A 17,370-nucleotide genomic window follows, 5' to 3' on the forward strand; every position below is an offset into this window, starting at 1 on the left:
TGATGTGCAAAAAATAAAAACATGCACTTAAAGGCTTATCTTAAAATCCGTAAGACTTTGCCACTAAAAACAAAATAGAAAGCCAAAAAAAAAAAAAAAAAAGAAAGAAAAGAAAAAGGTAGAAAGCCATGGAACAGCACACCTGAAGCCTTAAAAATAAAAAACAAATGTTATGATTTCTGTATGCTAATCCCACTGTGCATATGATTATGTGTAATTTGCAAAATACATTATTAGACTTATATGATTACCAAACAAGAGATTTTTTTCTTTTTTTTTTTAGGTACACATGGCAATAGTTTCTACAATTCAAACATCTCTCTGGCTAAATTAATATAAATTGCTGCCACATACCAGTAATAAATAAGAGACAAAAAGAATTCCAGAAGGTGGGATGCAAATTAAACACAGCCAGTATAAGTTCTTCTCACTTGAGCTTTAGACAGAAATCTTTTTATCACTGATTAAATGTAACATTCTGGGACAACATCAAAAACATGACTCCCCGATTCCATGTATCTCACACCTAAGCTGGCTCAACACTGGCTCATCATAAGTCGGAATCTAAAGAGAGGTTGGCAGCACTTCATAAATACCTTCCTGTTCGCTCCTTTCTAGTGATGCAATCTGACCTACATTTCCAGTGCCCATTGAAACTTCATAGGAGGGGGAAGAGGAGAGTTTTTCATTTCTCCTACCCTCTGATTAACTAGGACAGCAAATGCCACTCAAGGGACTGCTACTGGGCAGAAGCAAAGGGGGGAAAAAGTCATGCCAGTAGGAAATTCCACAAGAGAACATTTAAAAATCCTGCATTCTCTGATTCTGCAAACAAACTGTCATGGCTTTACAAGATGACAGCAAAGAAGAGTTGCCCCACTTTACACCATAATCAGCCTAGAACACCAAGGGCTTTTATTTACTTCAGGCTCCCAGTGTGATGAAAATTAAACTTGAACTACAGACTCTCGTCCGTGCAACTGTCTTTTTGTAAAAATAAGCTTTTAATTTTACAATGATGTTAAGTTTACAAATAGGGTGTAAAGACCATACAGAGTTCCTATATGCCCCACATCCTGTTTCCCCTATTGTTAACCTCTCCCATTAGTATGCTACATTTGCCACAACTAATGAACCGATACTGACATATCATTCTTAGCGGAGGTCCACATTTTATTCCAATTCCCTTAGTTTTTGCCTAATATCCATTTCCTGCTCCAGAATCCCATCCAGAATATCACATTACATTTACTTGTCATATCTCTTTACTCCTCTTCGAAACCGGCAGTTTCTCAGACTCCTTTTCTGATGATCTTGACAGCAGTTTTGAGGAGTACTAGTTAGAAATTTTATAGACAGTCTCAACTGTCCAATGGCTTTCTCATGGATTATAGTGGGATTATCAGATTTGGGGAGGAAGACCACAGTAAAGTGCCATTTTAATTGCATATCAAGTGTACATTTATCATTGTTCATGTTACCTTGATCATCTGGCTGAGGTAGTGTTTGTCACGTTTCTCCACTGTAAAGGTTTATTTCCTCCCTTTCCCTACTATACGCTTCAGAAGGATGTCACTAAGTACAGCCCACATTTAGGGGATGGACAGTTATATTTCACCTCCTTTTGGGAGATTATTGCTAGAAATCATTGGAAATTCTTCTACATGGAAGATTATCTATTCTTTCCTATCTGCATACTTGGCCAATCATTTATTTACATCAGTATGGACACACAGATATTCCTTTTATATTAATATTTTATTTTTACTTGTTTATATATTTATTAGCACCATTACATTAGATATGTATATTGTATATTTCATTTATATTTATTTTACATCTTGGGTTATAATTTAAAGTTATATTATTTAGTTGTTTAAATTGTCCTAGCTTTGACCCACTGGGAGATCTTTTAGGCTCCTGTGTCCCTTTGACACACCCCATCAGGTACGTTGTGTGGTGTTTTTGTTTTTAATTGGTGTGTTTTGTTTTAGCACTTTCTTGCTTTCTGGCATCAGAAGATGCTCCAGGCTCATCTTGTTTATTCCCTGCCCCAGCCGTGGAATTAAGTCATGTCTGGTTCCTTTTATTGCAGAATGGATTTAGAAACCAAGGTCTGGGCAACTGGGTCTTATCATAGTCTTTTAATGTTTGACACTTTAAAATTTCTACGCAAACTACTTCTATAGTAAATCAACAATTATCTTTTAAGTATCTTCCTTTTGTGGTATAATATGATAAATCATGATGATGCTCAGTAATCAAACTACCATCTGACTGGCCACCTTTCAGGTTTGATATGGACAACAAATGCCTTATGATAATCAAATTCCTCCAAAAAATTTTTTTTTTCTGTTAAGGGGGAAGAGAGAGGAAATCTAGATTTAAATGCAGCATGCTTGCTGTTCTAATCAAGAAGGTCTCCTCCTTTCTCCCCTCATTAACATTAAACAGTATGTCAACTCTTAATTACCTGAGCTAAAGGAAAATACAAATATCAGTTGGGTCTGGCTTTGAAATATATTAGTGAGGAGTTATGGCAGCAGCTCCACCTTCCTATTTATGGTTTGTTTATTTTAATGTTACACAGTTTTTCTTCTTTGAAACTAAACTGATGAGCCCAACACAAGGACAGAACCAGAAGCTTCTGCAGCAGTGGGGGCACCTAGTGGGAAGCAAACAGATTTCTGTAGATAACTGTAGATAACTCTACAGACTGGAGTTAATCCCCTGCAACACACACAGGAAAATTCAACCTCAGACTCCAATCGTTTGTCTGTGTAAACAGGCAATGCTAATAAAATCTTTGGTGACCTCGGATTTTTTGTTTTTTTAGAAGAAAATAGGCTGGAGCCAGCCCCTAATACTGCTTTTCTCTGTCATCTTTTTCTCACTCATCTAACATTTATACTCAATAAACATTTCTTGAGCCTCTACTATGTACTAGGCAGCACATTACGCCTGGTGCTTCCAATTAATCCAATAGATTAGACAAACAATCAAGAGCCCTGTTCCCATTTTTACCTCCCAGCAGAGCTGCTGAAATTGTTGAGAGATAAGTCAGGACGTAATTACAACGCTAAAGGTACAAAATGGTTTGAAGAAGCACATGGTTTAATGTCTACTTATAATGTTGATATCAACACCTTAGAAAGATCATAACTTCCTTACCCGTAAAACAGATCTAAGCAAATCTACTTCACAGGGATAATGAATGGAAAGCACAGGCCTGGCATACGCAATGGGTTCTGTAGGTATTAGTTCATGTTCACATTTTGCATTTCATCATAAACATACCCAGGAAACACTAGGACTGCCCCAGTAAGGTGACTGGTTCACTGTCTTTTTTTTTTTTTTTTTTTTTTGGCAATTTTATTATCTTTGTAAACAGTAAAATCACGATCTTTTAAAAATAAAAAATGTCTTGGGGTGCCTGGGTGGCTCAGTCGGTTAAGCGGCCGACTTCGGCTCAGGTCATGATCTCGCGGTCCATGAGTTCAAGCCCCACGTCGGGCTCTGTGCTGACAGCTCAGAGCCTGGAGCCTGTTTCAGATTCTGTGTCTCCCTCTCTCTGACCCTCCCCCGTTCACGCTCTGTCTCTCTCTGTCTCAAAAATAAATAAACGTTAAAAAATAAAAAATAAAAAATGTCTGTTCCTATGTCCAAGTCAACCTGTGTTTGATAAATAATGCACATTCATCGAGGAGGCATGGGCCAGAACGGACAGGAAACATGTATTAACAACAGCAGCTAACATTGCCTGAAAGCTTATTTTTGTGCCTGGCACTGTGTGGATGTTACGCCAAAAGCCCATGAGGCAGACATTTTAATGAGCCCTAATTTCTAAATGAGAAACTGAGGCTATAGAGGTAAAGTAACCTGCGTGAGGTTGCCAGGCACTCTACCCTCACAGAAAAACAGCAACAAACAACAGAATTCTACCAAACAACTGAACATAAACATCCGTTCCTTACCTCACGCTGCTAATTCCTTTTCAAACACTAGTGCTGGGTGCTACAGTGGAATGAAACCATCAGCTAAAATGCTTCCTTTGCTACAGAGATGCAAACTGGGAGAAGGGCTATAGACACTTTGGCCCCCAAAGGGGACTGCAAAGTGGGACTTCCCACTTCCAAAAGATTTTCAATACATAAAACTCATCAAGGTCTCCCTACAGCGTTTTACAGAGAGTAGCAACTCCCTGGCCTAGCCTGCAAGACTCTTCCCCCTGTGACCCCAGTTCTTGCCTTGGGACATTTGTACTACATTCTCCTTCTGGATGGAGCTAACTTTTTTTTTTAATGTTTATTTATTTTGAGAGAGAGAGAGAGAGAGAGAGAGAGCGCGCGCGCACTCCGGAGTGAGTGAAAGAATCCCAAGCAGGCACAGAGCCGGATAGGGGGTTTAATTCCACAAACCCTGAGATCATGACCTGAGCCAAAATCAACAGTCAGATGCTCAACTGGTGAGCTACCCAGGTGCCCCTGGACCCAGCTAACTTCTTCAGGACTCAGTTTAGAAGTCATGTACCCCTTCATATAAATGGAGTTAATTCCATACTCTGATTCCGTAAAACTGGTTTCAGTCCACTTCTTCATGAATGTCAATATCCTCAGAATGAGCATCCATACTACCCTGTATCAAAGACCTCCCTACAGGTGTTACCCCTAGGACAATCACATAAAGGTGTGGAGAAGAGCAATCAGTTTTTGTAATTAAACAGATCAGGATTTAAATCCTGTTTTCTATTTACAGTGACCTTAAGCAAGTCATTTCACCTCTATGATAAAGTTTAATTGAGATAACATAAGCACAGTGCATAGCACATACTAAGTGCCATACTACAGATAAGAAATGGAAGTCTCAATTAGCAAGATACCACAAGTCACAGAGCTGATGAGTGGCAGCAGTCAAGGCTTAAAGACAGTTCTTTTTCCTTCTTTCTACAATTCTTTATTGAGCACCATTATTAAACACCATGCTTGGACTGAAGCCATTGCTGTGAAAGAGACATGTAACCTGCTCTCAACGTACTTACATTCTGGTAATGAAGACAGCCATCATTTACACTGATAAATTTGAAAGTGCTTGAGGAAGAAGAGCAAAGTGCCTGATTATATATGGGTTTTAGAACAAGTAATAAGATCCCTGAATTTTGTCTGGAAGGTCAGGTAAGACTTTGGTAAAGAGGCATCATTTCAACTAGGACAAGGAGGCAGAAGAGACGTTCTTAGATGAGGGTGGAGCAGGCAACCTTGAAGCCAAGGGAATCTCAAGAGAAAAGACTGTCATAGTATGGTGTGTCTGAAGAACTAAAAGGCCAGAGCACCTGAGGCTACAGATACAGGAGGAGCCAGATCAGAGGACTACAGAGGGACATGGTAAGGGTTTTCAACACCATCCGTCCTTGAAGCAATGGGAAACCACCAAAAGATTGGCTGCCTGTGATGAAACAGTATTAAAAGACTCACTCTGATCCCAGCTCCTTGAGCTCAGGGCCTTTTGGTATCTTTTTGTCATCTCTATTTCTAAAACATAGGAAGGTGTAAACTTTTGGTAAGTTATTGTGAGCCATAGGAAAGATTCTCTGGTAAAGACAAGACTAAACCACTTCTCCCTCATTAATCCCACAGCTGATGCTTCTATTAAAGGACCTCTCACTGATTACTACAGTTGGGTGTGGACCTCTTTTCACTGGTCTTAAATTCTGGAAAGCAAAGTAGGTATCTTATTTATCTTTTCATCTCTCAAAGCCACGTGCTCAATAAAGTCAAGGATCGAAACAGACCCTCTTTTAATAGCTTAAAATCCTTCTTATATTTCTAAATCAGCTGAGTAAGAATTTTGTTGCCAATTCATCTATGGTAAATAGATCTGAAGGGATAAAATGCAAGGATAAAAAAAAGTTCCACTTTTACAGCTTAACTTGTTTTTACAAAGATTTTATTTTTAAGGGTGCCTAGGTGGCTCAATCATTTAAGCAACCCACTCTTGGTTTCAACTCAGGTCATGATCTCATGGTTCATGGGTCTGAGTCCCACATCAGGCTGTGTGCGGGTAGCACAGGGCCTGCTTGGGATTTTCTCTCTCTCCCTCCCTCTCTCTCTGCCCCTCCCCTGCTTGTGCATGTTCTCTCCCTCTCTCTCAAAATAAACTCAAAAAAGAATTATTTAAAGAAATATTTTATTTTTAAGTAAACTCTACACCCATGGGGTCTTGAACCCACAACCCCAAGATCAAGAGTTGCGTGCTCTGAGTGAGCCAGCTAGGCACCCCCGCAGCTTAACTTTAACAATAAAAACCCATTTCACCAATGTGTGACCAAAAGTATACTTTTTATATTTTAGGATAAATCACTTGTACAGTTCACATGCATTATTTTTTTTAATCTTAGTTTAATTTTAACCAAAACCAAAATGCCCCAGGAGAAGGTCTTTCAGTGATTTTCCAATTCTTATGAGAATTGTTCAGATTAGAATATTTAATTACTCTGATAAGAGTAGGGTAACTGTTTGGACTCTATTAAAAGATAGAACTTAGTCATAATCAATAGCTCATATGCTTCATGGTTTATTTGGGGATTTCAGGAGGTGAGAATGGTGAGCCAGCAGGATGAAATCATGAGTATGAATATGCCTAGGGTGTGCTAGTAACTCTCCATTGGCCACCACTCTGGCCCAGCTCAATGCACCAAAGACTTGACGTCCATGGGTAGCATCACTGGGTTAATACAGGCAGGCCTTGGGCACCCGGGTGGCTCAGTCGGTTGAGCGTCCGACTTTGGCTCAGGTCGTGATCTCACAGTTTGTGAATTCGAGCCCCGCATCAGCCTCTGTGCTGACCACTTGCTCAGAGCCTGGAAACTGCTTCAGATTCTGTGTCTCCTTCTCCCTCTGCCCCTCCCCCGCTCACGCTTTGTCTCACTCTGTTTCTCAAAAATAAATCAATGTAAAAAAAACTTAAAAAAAAATACAGGCAGGCCTCCAGGTGAGTTTGGCCAATAGAAGGCACTGAAAGAAGATCAAAGAGGGAGGAAAGAAAGTGGAGGGGAGCATTGCTTTCTTATTCCCTCTCCGCTCTGGGCTACAGATTCAGGCAGTGGCTGAAACCCTCCAGGGCTATAGCTCCTGCCAGACAGCGTCCCCCGCCCCCGCCCCCCCCCCCCCCCCCCCCCCGCGGCTCCAGGTCTCTCGCCGGACTTCAGTAAAGCTACCTCTTCTCTTTGCTCCTTTGGATCTAATAGTGATAATGGTTTTCTGTTGCTATTAGTTCCTGGGTGACAGGAATGTTACCCTTAACATTCCTCTGAAAATAATCCTTTCATTAGTCTTCAGAACCATCTGAATGGGCTCAGTTTCCTGCCAGACCTAAGAATTCAAACTATAGACTTGCAAAACCAGCAATCTCCCTCCTTAGCATATAGCAGTTATCACAATGGTTATTCATCTCCCAAAGCAACACCTTCAGACCTAGCCTTGCTTGTAAGCTCTTACAATGCTCCAGCAGAAATGACACCTTTTAGGGGCGCCTGGGTGGCTCAGTCAGTTGCGCATCTGACTTCGGCTCAGGTCCTGATCTCATAGCTCGTGAGTTCGAGCCCCACGTCGGTCTCTAAGCTGACAGCTCAGAGCCTGGAGCCTGCTTTGGATGCTGTGCCCTCTGCCCCTCCCCCCACTTTCTCTCTCTGTCTCAAAAATAAACAAACATTAAAAAAAAAAAGAAATGACACCTTTTAAACTGGTCAGTACAGGAGAACACTGGAGGGTGCTCTTGAAAGACAGCTGGCAGAATGGAGAGCCCAACGCAATTCTCTAGGCAGGAGTCTGTTACGTGTCAAGAAGAAAACGTTTGACGAAGAGATGCTACTTCCTCCTACTTCTCCCTGGGTTTCCTCTCACTAAGGGCGTGGAGTCAAAGTCAGCATTGTATTTTCACACAGAACACCAAGAAGTTGTATCACTGCCTGGGGAAGTCGTCCTGCGTGGTACCTCACTTTGCTGGTTTCTCAGACCTGAGGATCTGCTTACCACTAGGCCAAGGCACACAGAAAGAGAGCCAACCATCTTGTATTACTAGCCACTTGCCCATGAGCTTTCCTTCTTTCGCTCTTTCATCCCAGGATAAATCTTTCTTCTACACTAAGGCAAAAGATGAGCAAGTTGAGAAAATTCTAATTGTTCAGCCTTGCCTGTCTCTTTAACAGATCTGACCAGATTAGCACTTTTCTTTTCCACAGGAGAGGACTGGCATATGCTTATACCATAATCTGCTCTGAGCTCCTTCGGATTCTTCTTTTATCAAGGCGACCGGATTTGAGGTTAGATGTTAATTGAAATCACCTGGGAATATCTAAACAAAGTTTTTTGTTTTGTTTTGTTTTGTTTTAAGTTTATTTATTTTGAGAGAGAGAGAGAGAGAGAGAGAGAAAAGTGCAAGCAGGGTAGGGGCAGAGAGAGAGGGAGAATCCCAAACAGGCTCCGCGCTGCCAGCACAGAGCCTGATGTGGGGCTCCAACTCACGAACCGTTGAGATCATGACCTGAGCTGAACTCAAGAGTAGGACGCTTAACCGGCTGAGCCACACAGATGCCCCTCACCTGGTAGTATCTAAACACTCCACCTTGTTTTCACTTAGTACAAGTAACCTGAAGATGACTATATTTCTGAATATTGGGACATTTTTTTGAACAAGAGTTGATTTAAAGAATTCTTCTAGGGGGCTGATAAGAATTGATGTGGCTTCTTTAACAAGCTACCCCACCAAGAACTCCAAATGTCTCCTGCTGCAACCAGTAGACATTCAGAGTTAACATAGAAGAGTTGCTAAGATAAAGACACAGGCAAACAGACAGTAGTCTGCAGAAAAGATGCTCTGCCTCACTTCAGCCAAGCCTAGTCAAGCCTAGTCAAGCGGCAAGATAGCTCTCTTCTCCCACCTTGGGGTGCAGGGGAGAAGCCTCTCTCTCCTGCCTTGGGCAACACCTAAGAGGCAGTGAGATTAACAAAACTTGATTCCCACTACATATCCATTCCTATCACTCATTAATTACCCTTACTTATAAACATTCATTCCAAAGGATATTTAATTGGGAAACTCTATAACCAGCTGGGTGGATCTACATCAAATATTAATAGTGGTATCTTTGGGTAGTGGAACTATGAGTAACTGTTATTTCCTTCTGTGCCTGTGAAGTTTTCTAATTTTTCTACAAATACCTATTTTTTCTTAGTTGTTCTAAGAGGGGGTTAACTCAAACACTTGATTTTTGCAATCAGGAAAAAGTTATTAACCAAAAACCCTGCAAACATTCAAATATTTCAGTTTTCCACGAGAACCAGATTTATATAATTTTTTTACGGAATTCTTAAAACTCAAAATCAAAATCATATTTTTTAGCTTTTGTGTATTTTAAGATTTTCAATACTATACTATACTTCACAACTTTTGTTTTAAAATAAGAAACCAGGGGTGCTTCGGTGGCTTAGTCAGTTGACTGTCCCACTCTTGATTTCAGCTCAGGTCATGATCCCAGGGTCATGGGATTGAGCCCCACGTTGTGCTCTGCCCTGGAGTGTGGTGCCCGCTTGGGATTCTCTCCCTCTCCTCCTCTCCCCCTCTCACACTCCCTCTCCCTCAATAAAATAAAACCATTCAAATGTGAAAAAACAAATGCTAAACTGGATTTAGCATGTAATTTTTATCCAGGACATATCACAACCTTAACTGAGATCATGTAGGCTCTTTTCATACTCTAAAGTACTAACACAGATTAAAAAAAAAGGGGGGGGGGAACTGTTTCTCTCTGTAAATACACCACTCAGATAATATCATATGTAGTTATATGGTTAAGAGACTACAGACACAAAGAGTGGCGTTTCTTCCACTACAAATGCTAGCCAATAAAAATTTTCCAGTCTACAGCTGATTAATACTTGATACCTGGTCTATGGAAAGGAAAGCTAATCATTGCTGGCTGTTAGCTAAATCAACAGATACACTAAGAAACCTGTGTCCTATCACATCATGACTGCTGTTTACTATGCAAACGGATTTTTCAGTTTAGCTCCATCATTGTTCTAAACAGAAAACTGCAATACTATCTTTTCTAGGAGCTACTGTTCTCATAATCTATAATAACTAAACACATATTACTCACTGTCTTGTAGTGATGAAATATATTCACACGGAATCTCAAAAACCATAAACATTTTTACTAGCTTCAGGAAGCTAGTAAATTTGAACAAGTGATTCCTTTTAAACTGTCCTAATGTAATGGCAAATGGTCTCTTTTCTAACTTCGATTTCCAAATGATTTATAGTTATAAGTACCAGAACAATAATAATCAACAGGATGGGTAGTGGAGGGAGTAGCAAATGGAGTCTTAAATATCTCCTTTCAAAGCAGCTAAGAAGAGCTATGTTCCAAAACACTAAAAATGTCTTTGTGTTCAGAATGTTAAAACTTAAACACAGCAGTGAACAAAATATAAAGAGATGAAAAGTATGCATTTTTCAATGAAGAACTTTATAGGCACTCTTTTCAGGATTAAGTTCAAGGATTCTAAAGGTTCAAAATACCTGCAAAAATGAGGCAAACTAGAAATGCAAGAGAAAAAAAGGCAGTCTCTGACTAGTGTTAACATGTTTAGAAGCTGTAGAAATCAGCACCTGAAACAAATCAGGAAAAGAGCATTTAAAAACTAGTGTTAAGTGTCAGGACAAGGTTCTAGAAGCTATGGAGAAAGTCTTAAGATGTGTCTATTTACAAAAAGTTCTGGCCAAATAAGAACCACCACATTACCACTATGACCGTGTTAATGGTGCAAACTACAGTGACACCTTACCAGCAAGGGGAAAGGGCCTAACATACAACCCTATTGTTAACAGAACACTGTCTAGAGACCCTAATTAAACAAAAGTGGCAAGTACTCCTCTCAAAATCACTCGTAGTGGTGGGCCTGAACAGCAGAAAACAGAGCAGACCGTTTAAAAGAAGAGTCCAGGGGCTGGGAAGACAAGTGACTACACCACAAGGTGGTAATTACACCGTGGTAAAATAAAAAAGGCCAGACTGAAGGGCTCCAAGAGGTACTTCAAAACCAGCTAATCTAATCGTGGCAAGAAGAGGTGGGACAAATCAGCTTCTCAACGGACTGTGGGGAAATAAAACACACTGGTCCTCCACGTCAAGAATAAACGAAAGGGAACTACCTCCATCACACACCAATGTCCCCACAGTCATAAAGGCCAAACATATATTCACCTAGCTCCAATTTATCCCCAAAACTTGAGAAACCACAAGAGAGGCTTCTTGAACAGTCCTCAGCAAAGGCATGAGTAGTCACACCTCGGTTTTCCTGCCAACAGTCCTTTGTTGCAGGGGAAATGGCTCACCTTTCCTAAAACCATATGCTTAGATGAAAAATAGGGAAAATACGTTTTTCTGACTTTAAATGGTTATTAAACAAAATAGGAATATATATGTATATATATTTGATACATGTATATTTGATACATGAGTGTGTGTATATACATATGTGTGTGTGTGTGTGTGTGTGTGTGTGTGTGTGAAAATGCTCTGAATAAAAAATCACACTGCATTTGCACATTTTACTGCTAGAAACATAGTTTAACTTCTACGCTAAAGGCTATACAGATGTAGGTTGTTCCTTCAGCCCATAAGACCTAAATGTTTATTTGTAAGACCTAAAATGTTTATTTGTGGGGCACCTGGCTGGCTGAGTCGGTTGAGCATCTGACTTCCGCTCAGGTCATGATCTTGTGATTCGTGAGTACAAGCCCCAACTCAGACTAGCTGCTGTCAATGCAGAGCCCGCTTCAGATCCTCTGTCCCTCTCTATCTGCCCCTCCCCCGCTTGTGCTCTTTCAAAAATAAATAAAACATTAAAAAAAATAGTTTAAATAACAAAAAAATAAAACGCTTATTTTTAAGTAGCAAGGTTACAATGACAGCCAGTAGACACCTGGAGAAGACAGAAAAAGAAAAGCAGGGCAGTATGGGGAACATTTAGCACAGGAGCCAATAATTACATTTATCTGTATCCTAAGGGGATCACTATGCACTAGGTAAAAATGTTCCTAACAAGAACCCTGTAACCAATAAATGGTCAAATTACAGTTCATATGATTTTCTTTTAAAAATCAGGGAAATGATAGAAAAGATGACTATGCAAAAAATGGATAAATTTGTTATTGCTCTTAGAATGATAAGCACTTATTACTAGCAGAAATGGAAATCGATGGTGAAGAGTCACAAAAGTACTTCTCAAACTGGAGTTTAAGAACCTTTAGAGGCAGGTGGGGTTGGGAGGGAAAGGGGTGAACCAGAGGTCATGAAGGGGTTGCAAATAGATGTGTTTAATAATGCACAAAGCGGCTCGTACAAATGTTCAGACAGTAGACATCTGTGGGTTCTATCAACTTTCCATTCACTTCCCTGCTGGGGAACACCGCCACGCCCCCCAAAAGCACCACCACCAGCAGGTAGTTTCTTGGTGAAGCAGGAACCAAGGCACCTTCCAGGATCCAGTCTGATCTCTCCGTAGAGAATGCAGTTAAAATGAGTTAGACACGTTAATAAGTCCAGCACCCTGAGAAGACTGTCCACTGAGGCCTGCTGCTTCTCTATGGTCAATTAGAAGAGCTACACCACATCCTTCGAATAGCCTCCTTTTTTGCTTCTAGTAGCCCAATTTCGTTTCTACTACTTACAATGGAAGACCTTTAACCGATCAGCCATGATTTTCTGTCTAGGAGAGTCTATTTTCTCAAAGATTTGGAGGGTAAAATGTAATTTGACAAGTAATTTTAAACTATTAGTTTTATGACAAAAACAAAGGGATGTTACCATGGAGTAGGCTACAGAATTCATGTAAAATTTTGAGATATTGGATTTTGCTTTTGAGATTTTTTTTTTTTTTCAACGTTTATTTATTTTTGGGACAGAGAGAGACAGAGCATGAACGGGGGAGGGACAGAGAGAGAGGGAGACACAGAATCTGAAACAGGCTCCAGGCTCTGAGCCATCGGCCCAGAGCCTGACGCGGGGCTCGAACTCACGGACCGCGAGATCGTGACCTGGCTGAAGTCGGACGCTCAACCGACTGCGCCACCCAGGCGCCCCCATGCTTTTGAGATTTTTAAAGATATGCTTCTTCCCCCCCTCCTCCCTCTCCCTCTCTCCCAGGAAAGTTTCTTTAGCAATGGATTTAAGAAGCACTGATCCAGGGAAAACCTTCCTTAACTTTTAGGATCTGCCTCTAACTTCTTAAAGATCTAGGACAAGTTACTTAACCTCCCTAAGGCTCACTTATCACAACTTTAAAATGGAAGTAGTAATAGTACCTATCTCATAGAGGCGTTAGTTATCCTAAGAGATAACACAGGGAAGCACTTAACACTGTGCTTCACAGCAGAGTTTGTCAGTCATGGCAAGCAAGGGCTAATGTACAAAAGCCAGGTGCATACTGTTTGCAAAGATGGCCACAACAATACCCCCACCCCGCTCCTGCAGTCAGCATGACCTGTCATATGTACTCTGCAGCATCTCCCATCAAAAGGTGGTGCCTACTTTCAACTCTTGGATCCGGACTGGGCTTGTGGCTTTCCTTGATCAACAGAACGTGGCAGAGTGACCCTGTGGGACTTCTAAGCCTAGGCCTCAAGTTGCGTTGCAGCTCTCACCTTCTTGAAACGTAACATCTGCACATGACGGTATTTACCTGGTCTTAGCTGCTAGGTAATGTGGTGGTCAGATGAGCTGTCCCAGCTAGATGCCTAGAGCTAGAGATTCCCTAGACTAGCTCTGACTGGAGGCTTCAGAGGGCAGCAGCCACATTAGTGACCTCAGGCCCAACAAGAGCAGCAGCAGAACTGCCCTACCCTAATTCTGTGTAAATGGTCATTATTTTAAGCCACGAAGTTTTGGAGTGGATTCTTCTTAGTCTACAATACATAACTGATATGTACACTTAGTGAATTACCATAGTATTTCTAGATTTTTTTATTCTACTCATTTCCTAAAATTCCCTACAAACAAACCCAAAGCCCCTATCTTTGCAAATAAGTATGTCACAGCCTGCTGTGGTTGTACTTCTCATTCTTCATCACCAGGTCAATGTTTCTAATTTCATAGAAACACTGAAATATATCTCAGAACTTGGGGGTTTAGGGTGGAAAGTAAAACATACCCCCAAACCAAAATAACTTAAGTGAAAATAAAGTGAAAATTTTCTAAAATTATCACAGGTACACCACAAAGATGCAGGTGCAAACATAGTTGAGCTAAAAATGAAGTAACTGGCTGAAAGGAAAAAAAAGTGAAACAAAATTGCTCCGATTCATTCAGTAATAGAAATCAAAACAGACTCTCCCTTCTAACAGTTTTTGTGCCCAGCATTTTCTTCAATATGCTTTATTATTACTATTTTAATGTTTATTTTTGAGAGGGGGAGCATGAGTGGGGGAGGGGGGGAGAGAGAGAGAGGGAGGCAGATAATCGAAGCAGGTTTGAGCTGTCAGTGCAAAGCCTAATGCGGGGCTCCAACTCACGATCCATGACATCATGACCTGAGCCAAAGCCGATGCTCAACTGACTAAGCCACCCAGGTGCTCCTCCTTCCATATACTTTAAAGATGACCAAAACCTTCTTTTATTTATTTTTTTTAAACGTTTATTTATTTTTGGGACAGAGAGAGACAGAGTATGAATGGGGGAGGGTCAGAGAGAGAGGGAGACACAGAAATCGAAGCAGGCTCCAGGCTCTGAGCTGTCAGCACAGAGCCCGACACGGGGCTTGAACTCATGGACTGTGAGATCATGACCTGAGCCAAACTCAGACGCTTGACCGACTGAGCCACACAGGCGCCCCCCAAAACCTTCTTTTAAAGGTTTGTCACTATGCATTGTCAACAGGAAGGAAATGCTTATTTAGGTCACTATCCATTCAACAAATATTTATGGAGTACCACGTCTAAGCTAGTGAGCTGTTAGCCCCTGAACAACTTGATAGTGGACAGAGACAGCACGGGTAAAGGGAGCATGACATGACTAGGCTGAACCTCGATCACACTCCTGTCTTGGTCAAGGTACCCGCTCTGGTTAGAGGGTTTAGGCTGGTGAATGTGGCAAACAAGGCTCTGCCCTCATGCAAGCATGCCTCTAGAAGGAGAGAAATATTAGCGGCTGACATTATCATCACCGATACTATCACTATCATTACCATTGCTACCATGTACCTTTACCCGTCCCACCACTTCTTCCTCCTTAATGACTGCTAAGTATCTGGCACTCTACTAACCACTTGCTGCCTTCAATCTTCACAACAACTTACCAAGGTATTGCCTGCATTTCCATTCATTCATCCGTTCATTTGTTCATTCATTCAGTAAGCTCTACATCCAACGGGGCTTGAACTCGTGACCCTGAGATCAAGAGTTGCATGTGTGCTCTACTGAGGGAGCCAGCCAGGCGCCCCTGTATTGCCAACATCTTACATATGAGGAGACTGAGGCCCTAAATGGAGAAAAGTAACACAGATAGTAAGTAGTGAAGCTCAGGTTTTAAATGCTACACTATACTGCCTCCGTACACACAAATTACTTATGATATTACAGGAATTTCAACAGGGGGAGAATCTTTCACAAGAAATGAGGCACAATGTACTATCATGCAAATGCGTTCAGTATGTTTCTTCTGAAAACTGTTATTTAATTCTGTATGGATTTTTTTCTGTCCTATTAGAAAGGTCTGGAAAATATTCTTATTAGCAAAATAGAAAGTATTTTTTTTTTTAAAAAACCAGAAAACATTTTTAAGATATATGAGAAAGCGTATTTCACATCTAATACAACACAATGAAGGGAAGTAGTCAAGACAGTTCAATTAGCCACAAATAGATATTTTCATTGCTATATTTATTCTTCAGTATCTTTATTATTTTTCCTGATTATAAAAGCAAATGCTACATGAGAAAAATGTATTTTTTTAAAACACCCACAATCTTATTACCTAGAGATAACAAATTCCCATTATTTGAGGTATATCCTTTCAGATACTTCCTTTTAAGTTTCTATACACGGGGTTTTGTCCACCTTAAGAAATCATACGTTAATAAAAAAAAAAATTCACGCGTTACACATATAGTCATACTACCCTCTTCCTAAACATCATTCTATGTCAATGAATATCGGCCTGCATCATCTTTTTTCTTTTAAAATTTTATTTTTAAGTAATCTCTACCCCAACATGGGGCTCAAACTCACACCGAGATCAAGAGCTCTACTGAGTAAGACAGCCAGACACCCCTTGCATCATCCCTTTTAATTTTTTTTTTTAACGTTTATTTATTTTTGAGACAGAGACAGAGACAGAGCATGAATGGGGGAGGGACAGAGAGAGAGACACACACAGAATTGGAAGCAGGCTCCAGGCTCTGAGCCATCAGCCCAGAGCCCGACGCGGGGCTCAAACTCACGGACCGCGAGATCGTGACCTGAGCTGAAGTCGGACGCTTAACCGACTGAGCCACCCAGGCACCCCGCATCATCCCTTTTAAAGACTGCACAGTATTTCACTGCATAGTTAGGTCCTGATAGACTTAATCGGTCCTTTCACAAGCATTTGGATTACTTTCTATGTTTTGCTATTATTACTATTTTTTTAATTTTCTAATTAATGTTTTTTTTTTAATTTTTTTTTTTAACGTTTATTCATTTTTGAGACAGAGAGAGACAGAGCATGAATGTGGGAAGGTCAGAGAGAGAGGGAGACACAGAATCTGAAACAGGCTCCAGGCTCTGAGCTGTCAGCACAGAGCCTGACGCGGGGCTCGAACTCACGGACCGTGAGATCATGACCTGAGCTGAAGTCGGACGCTTAACAGACTGAGCCACCCAGGCGCCCCTCTAATGTTTATTTTTTGAGAGAGAGAAAGAGAGAAAGAGCATGAGGAGGGAGGGGCAGAGAGAGAGGGAGACACAAAATCCGAAGCAGGTTGAGCCGTCAGCAGAGAGCCCAACGCAGGGCTCCAACCCAGGAACTGAAAGATCATGACCTGAGCGGAAGTCCGACGCTTAACCTAGTGAGCCACCCAGGCGCCCCCTACGTTTTGCTATTATTAAAAAATGGGGCAATGAGCAGTCTAGCACACACACCTATGTACATTTGACCGTTTCTTTAAGATAAATTTCTAGATGTGGACTTGCCATTTTATGACTTTGAACGCATATTGCCTAAATTGTCATCCAAAAAATATGTACCAAATTTGCCTTTAAAAAAAAAAAAAAAAAGGAGGGGCACCTGGGTGGCTCAGTTGGTTAAGCTTCTGACTTAGGCTCAGGTCATGATCT

At 41.0% G+C, this 17,370-nt stretch overlaps 1 protein-coding gene across 4 annotated transcripts in view; it reads right to left on the reverse strand.

Annotated features, from left to right (window-relative positions):
• LOC131509955 (atherin-like) overlaps nt 1-17,370 on the reverse strand; it is a 47,663-nt gene that overhangs the window by 23,123 nt on the left and 7,170 nt on the right. The window contains exon 2 of one of the 4 annotated variants that reach the window (XM_058726297.1): nt 15,354-15,535. The exons of the other annotated variants lie outside the window; for them this stretch is intronic. Within the exon in view, the coding sequence (XP_058582280.1) occupies nt 15,513-15,535 (23 nt within the window). The 3' untranslated portion in view covers nt 15,354-15,512. The remainder of the gene's footprint in view (nt 1-15,353; nt 15,536-17,370) is intronic. 4 annotated transcript variants of the gene reach the window in all.

The sequence above is a fragment of the Neofelis nebulosa genome, chromosome 4 (assembly GCF_028018385.1).
Source record: "Neofelis nebulosa isolate mNeoNeb1 chromosome 4, mNeoNeb1.pri, whole genome shotgun sequence".
In the NCBI taxonomy this organism is placed as follows: domain Eukaryota; kingdom Metazoa; phylum Chordata; class Mammalia; order Carnivora; family Felidae; genus Neofelis; species Neofelis nebulosa.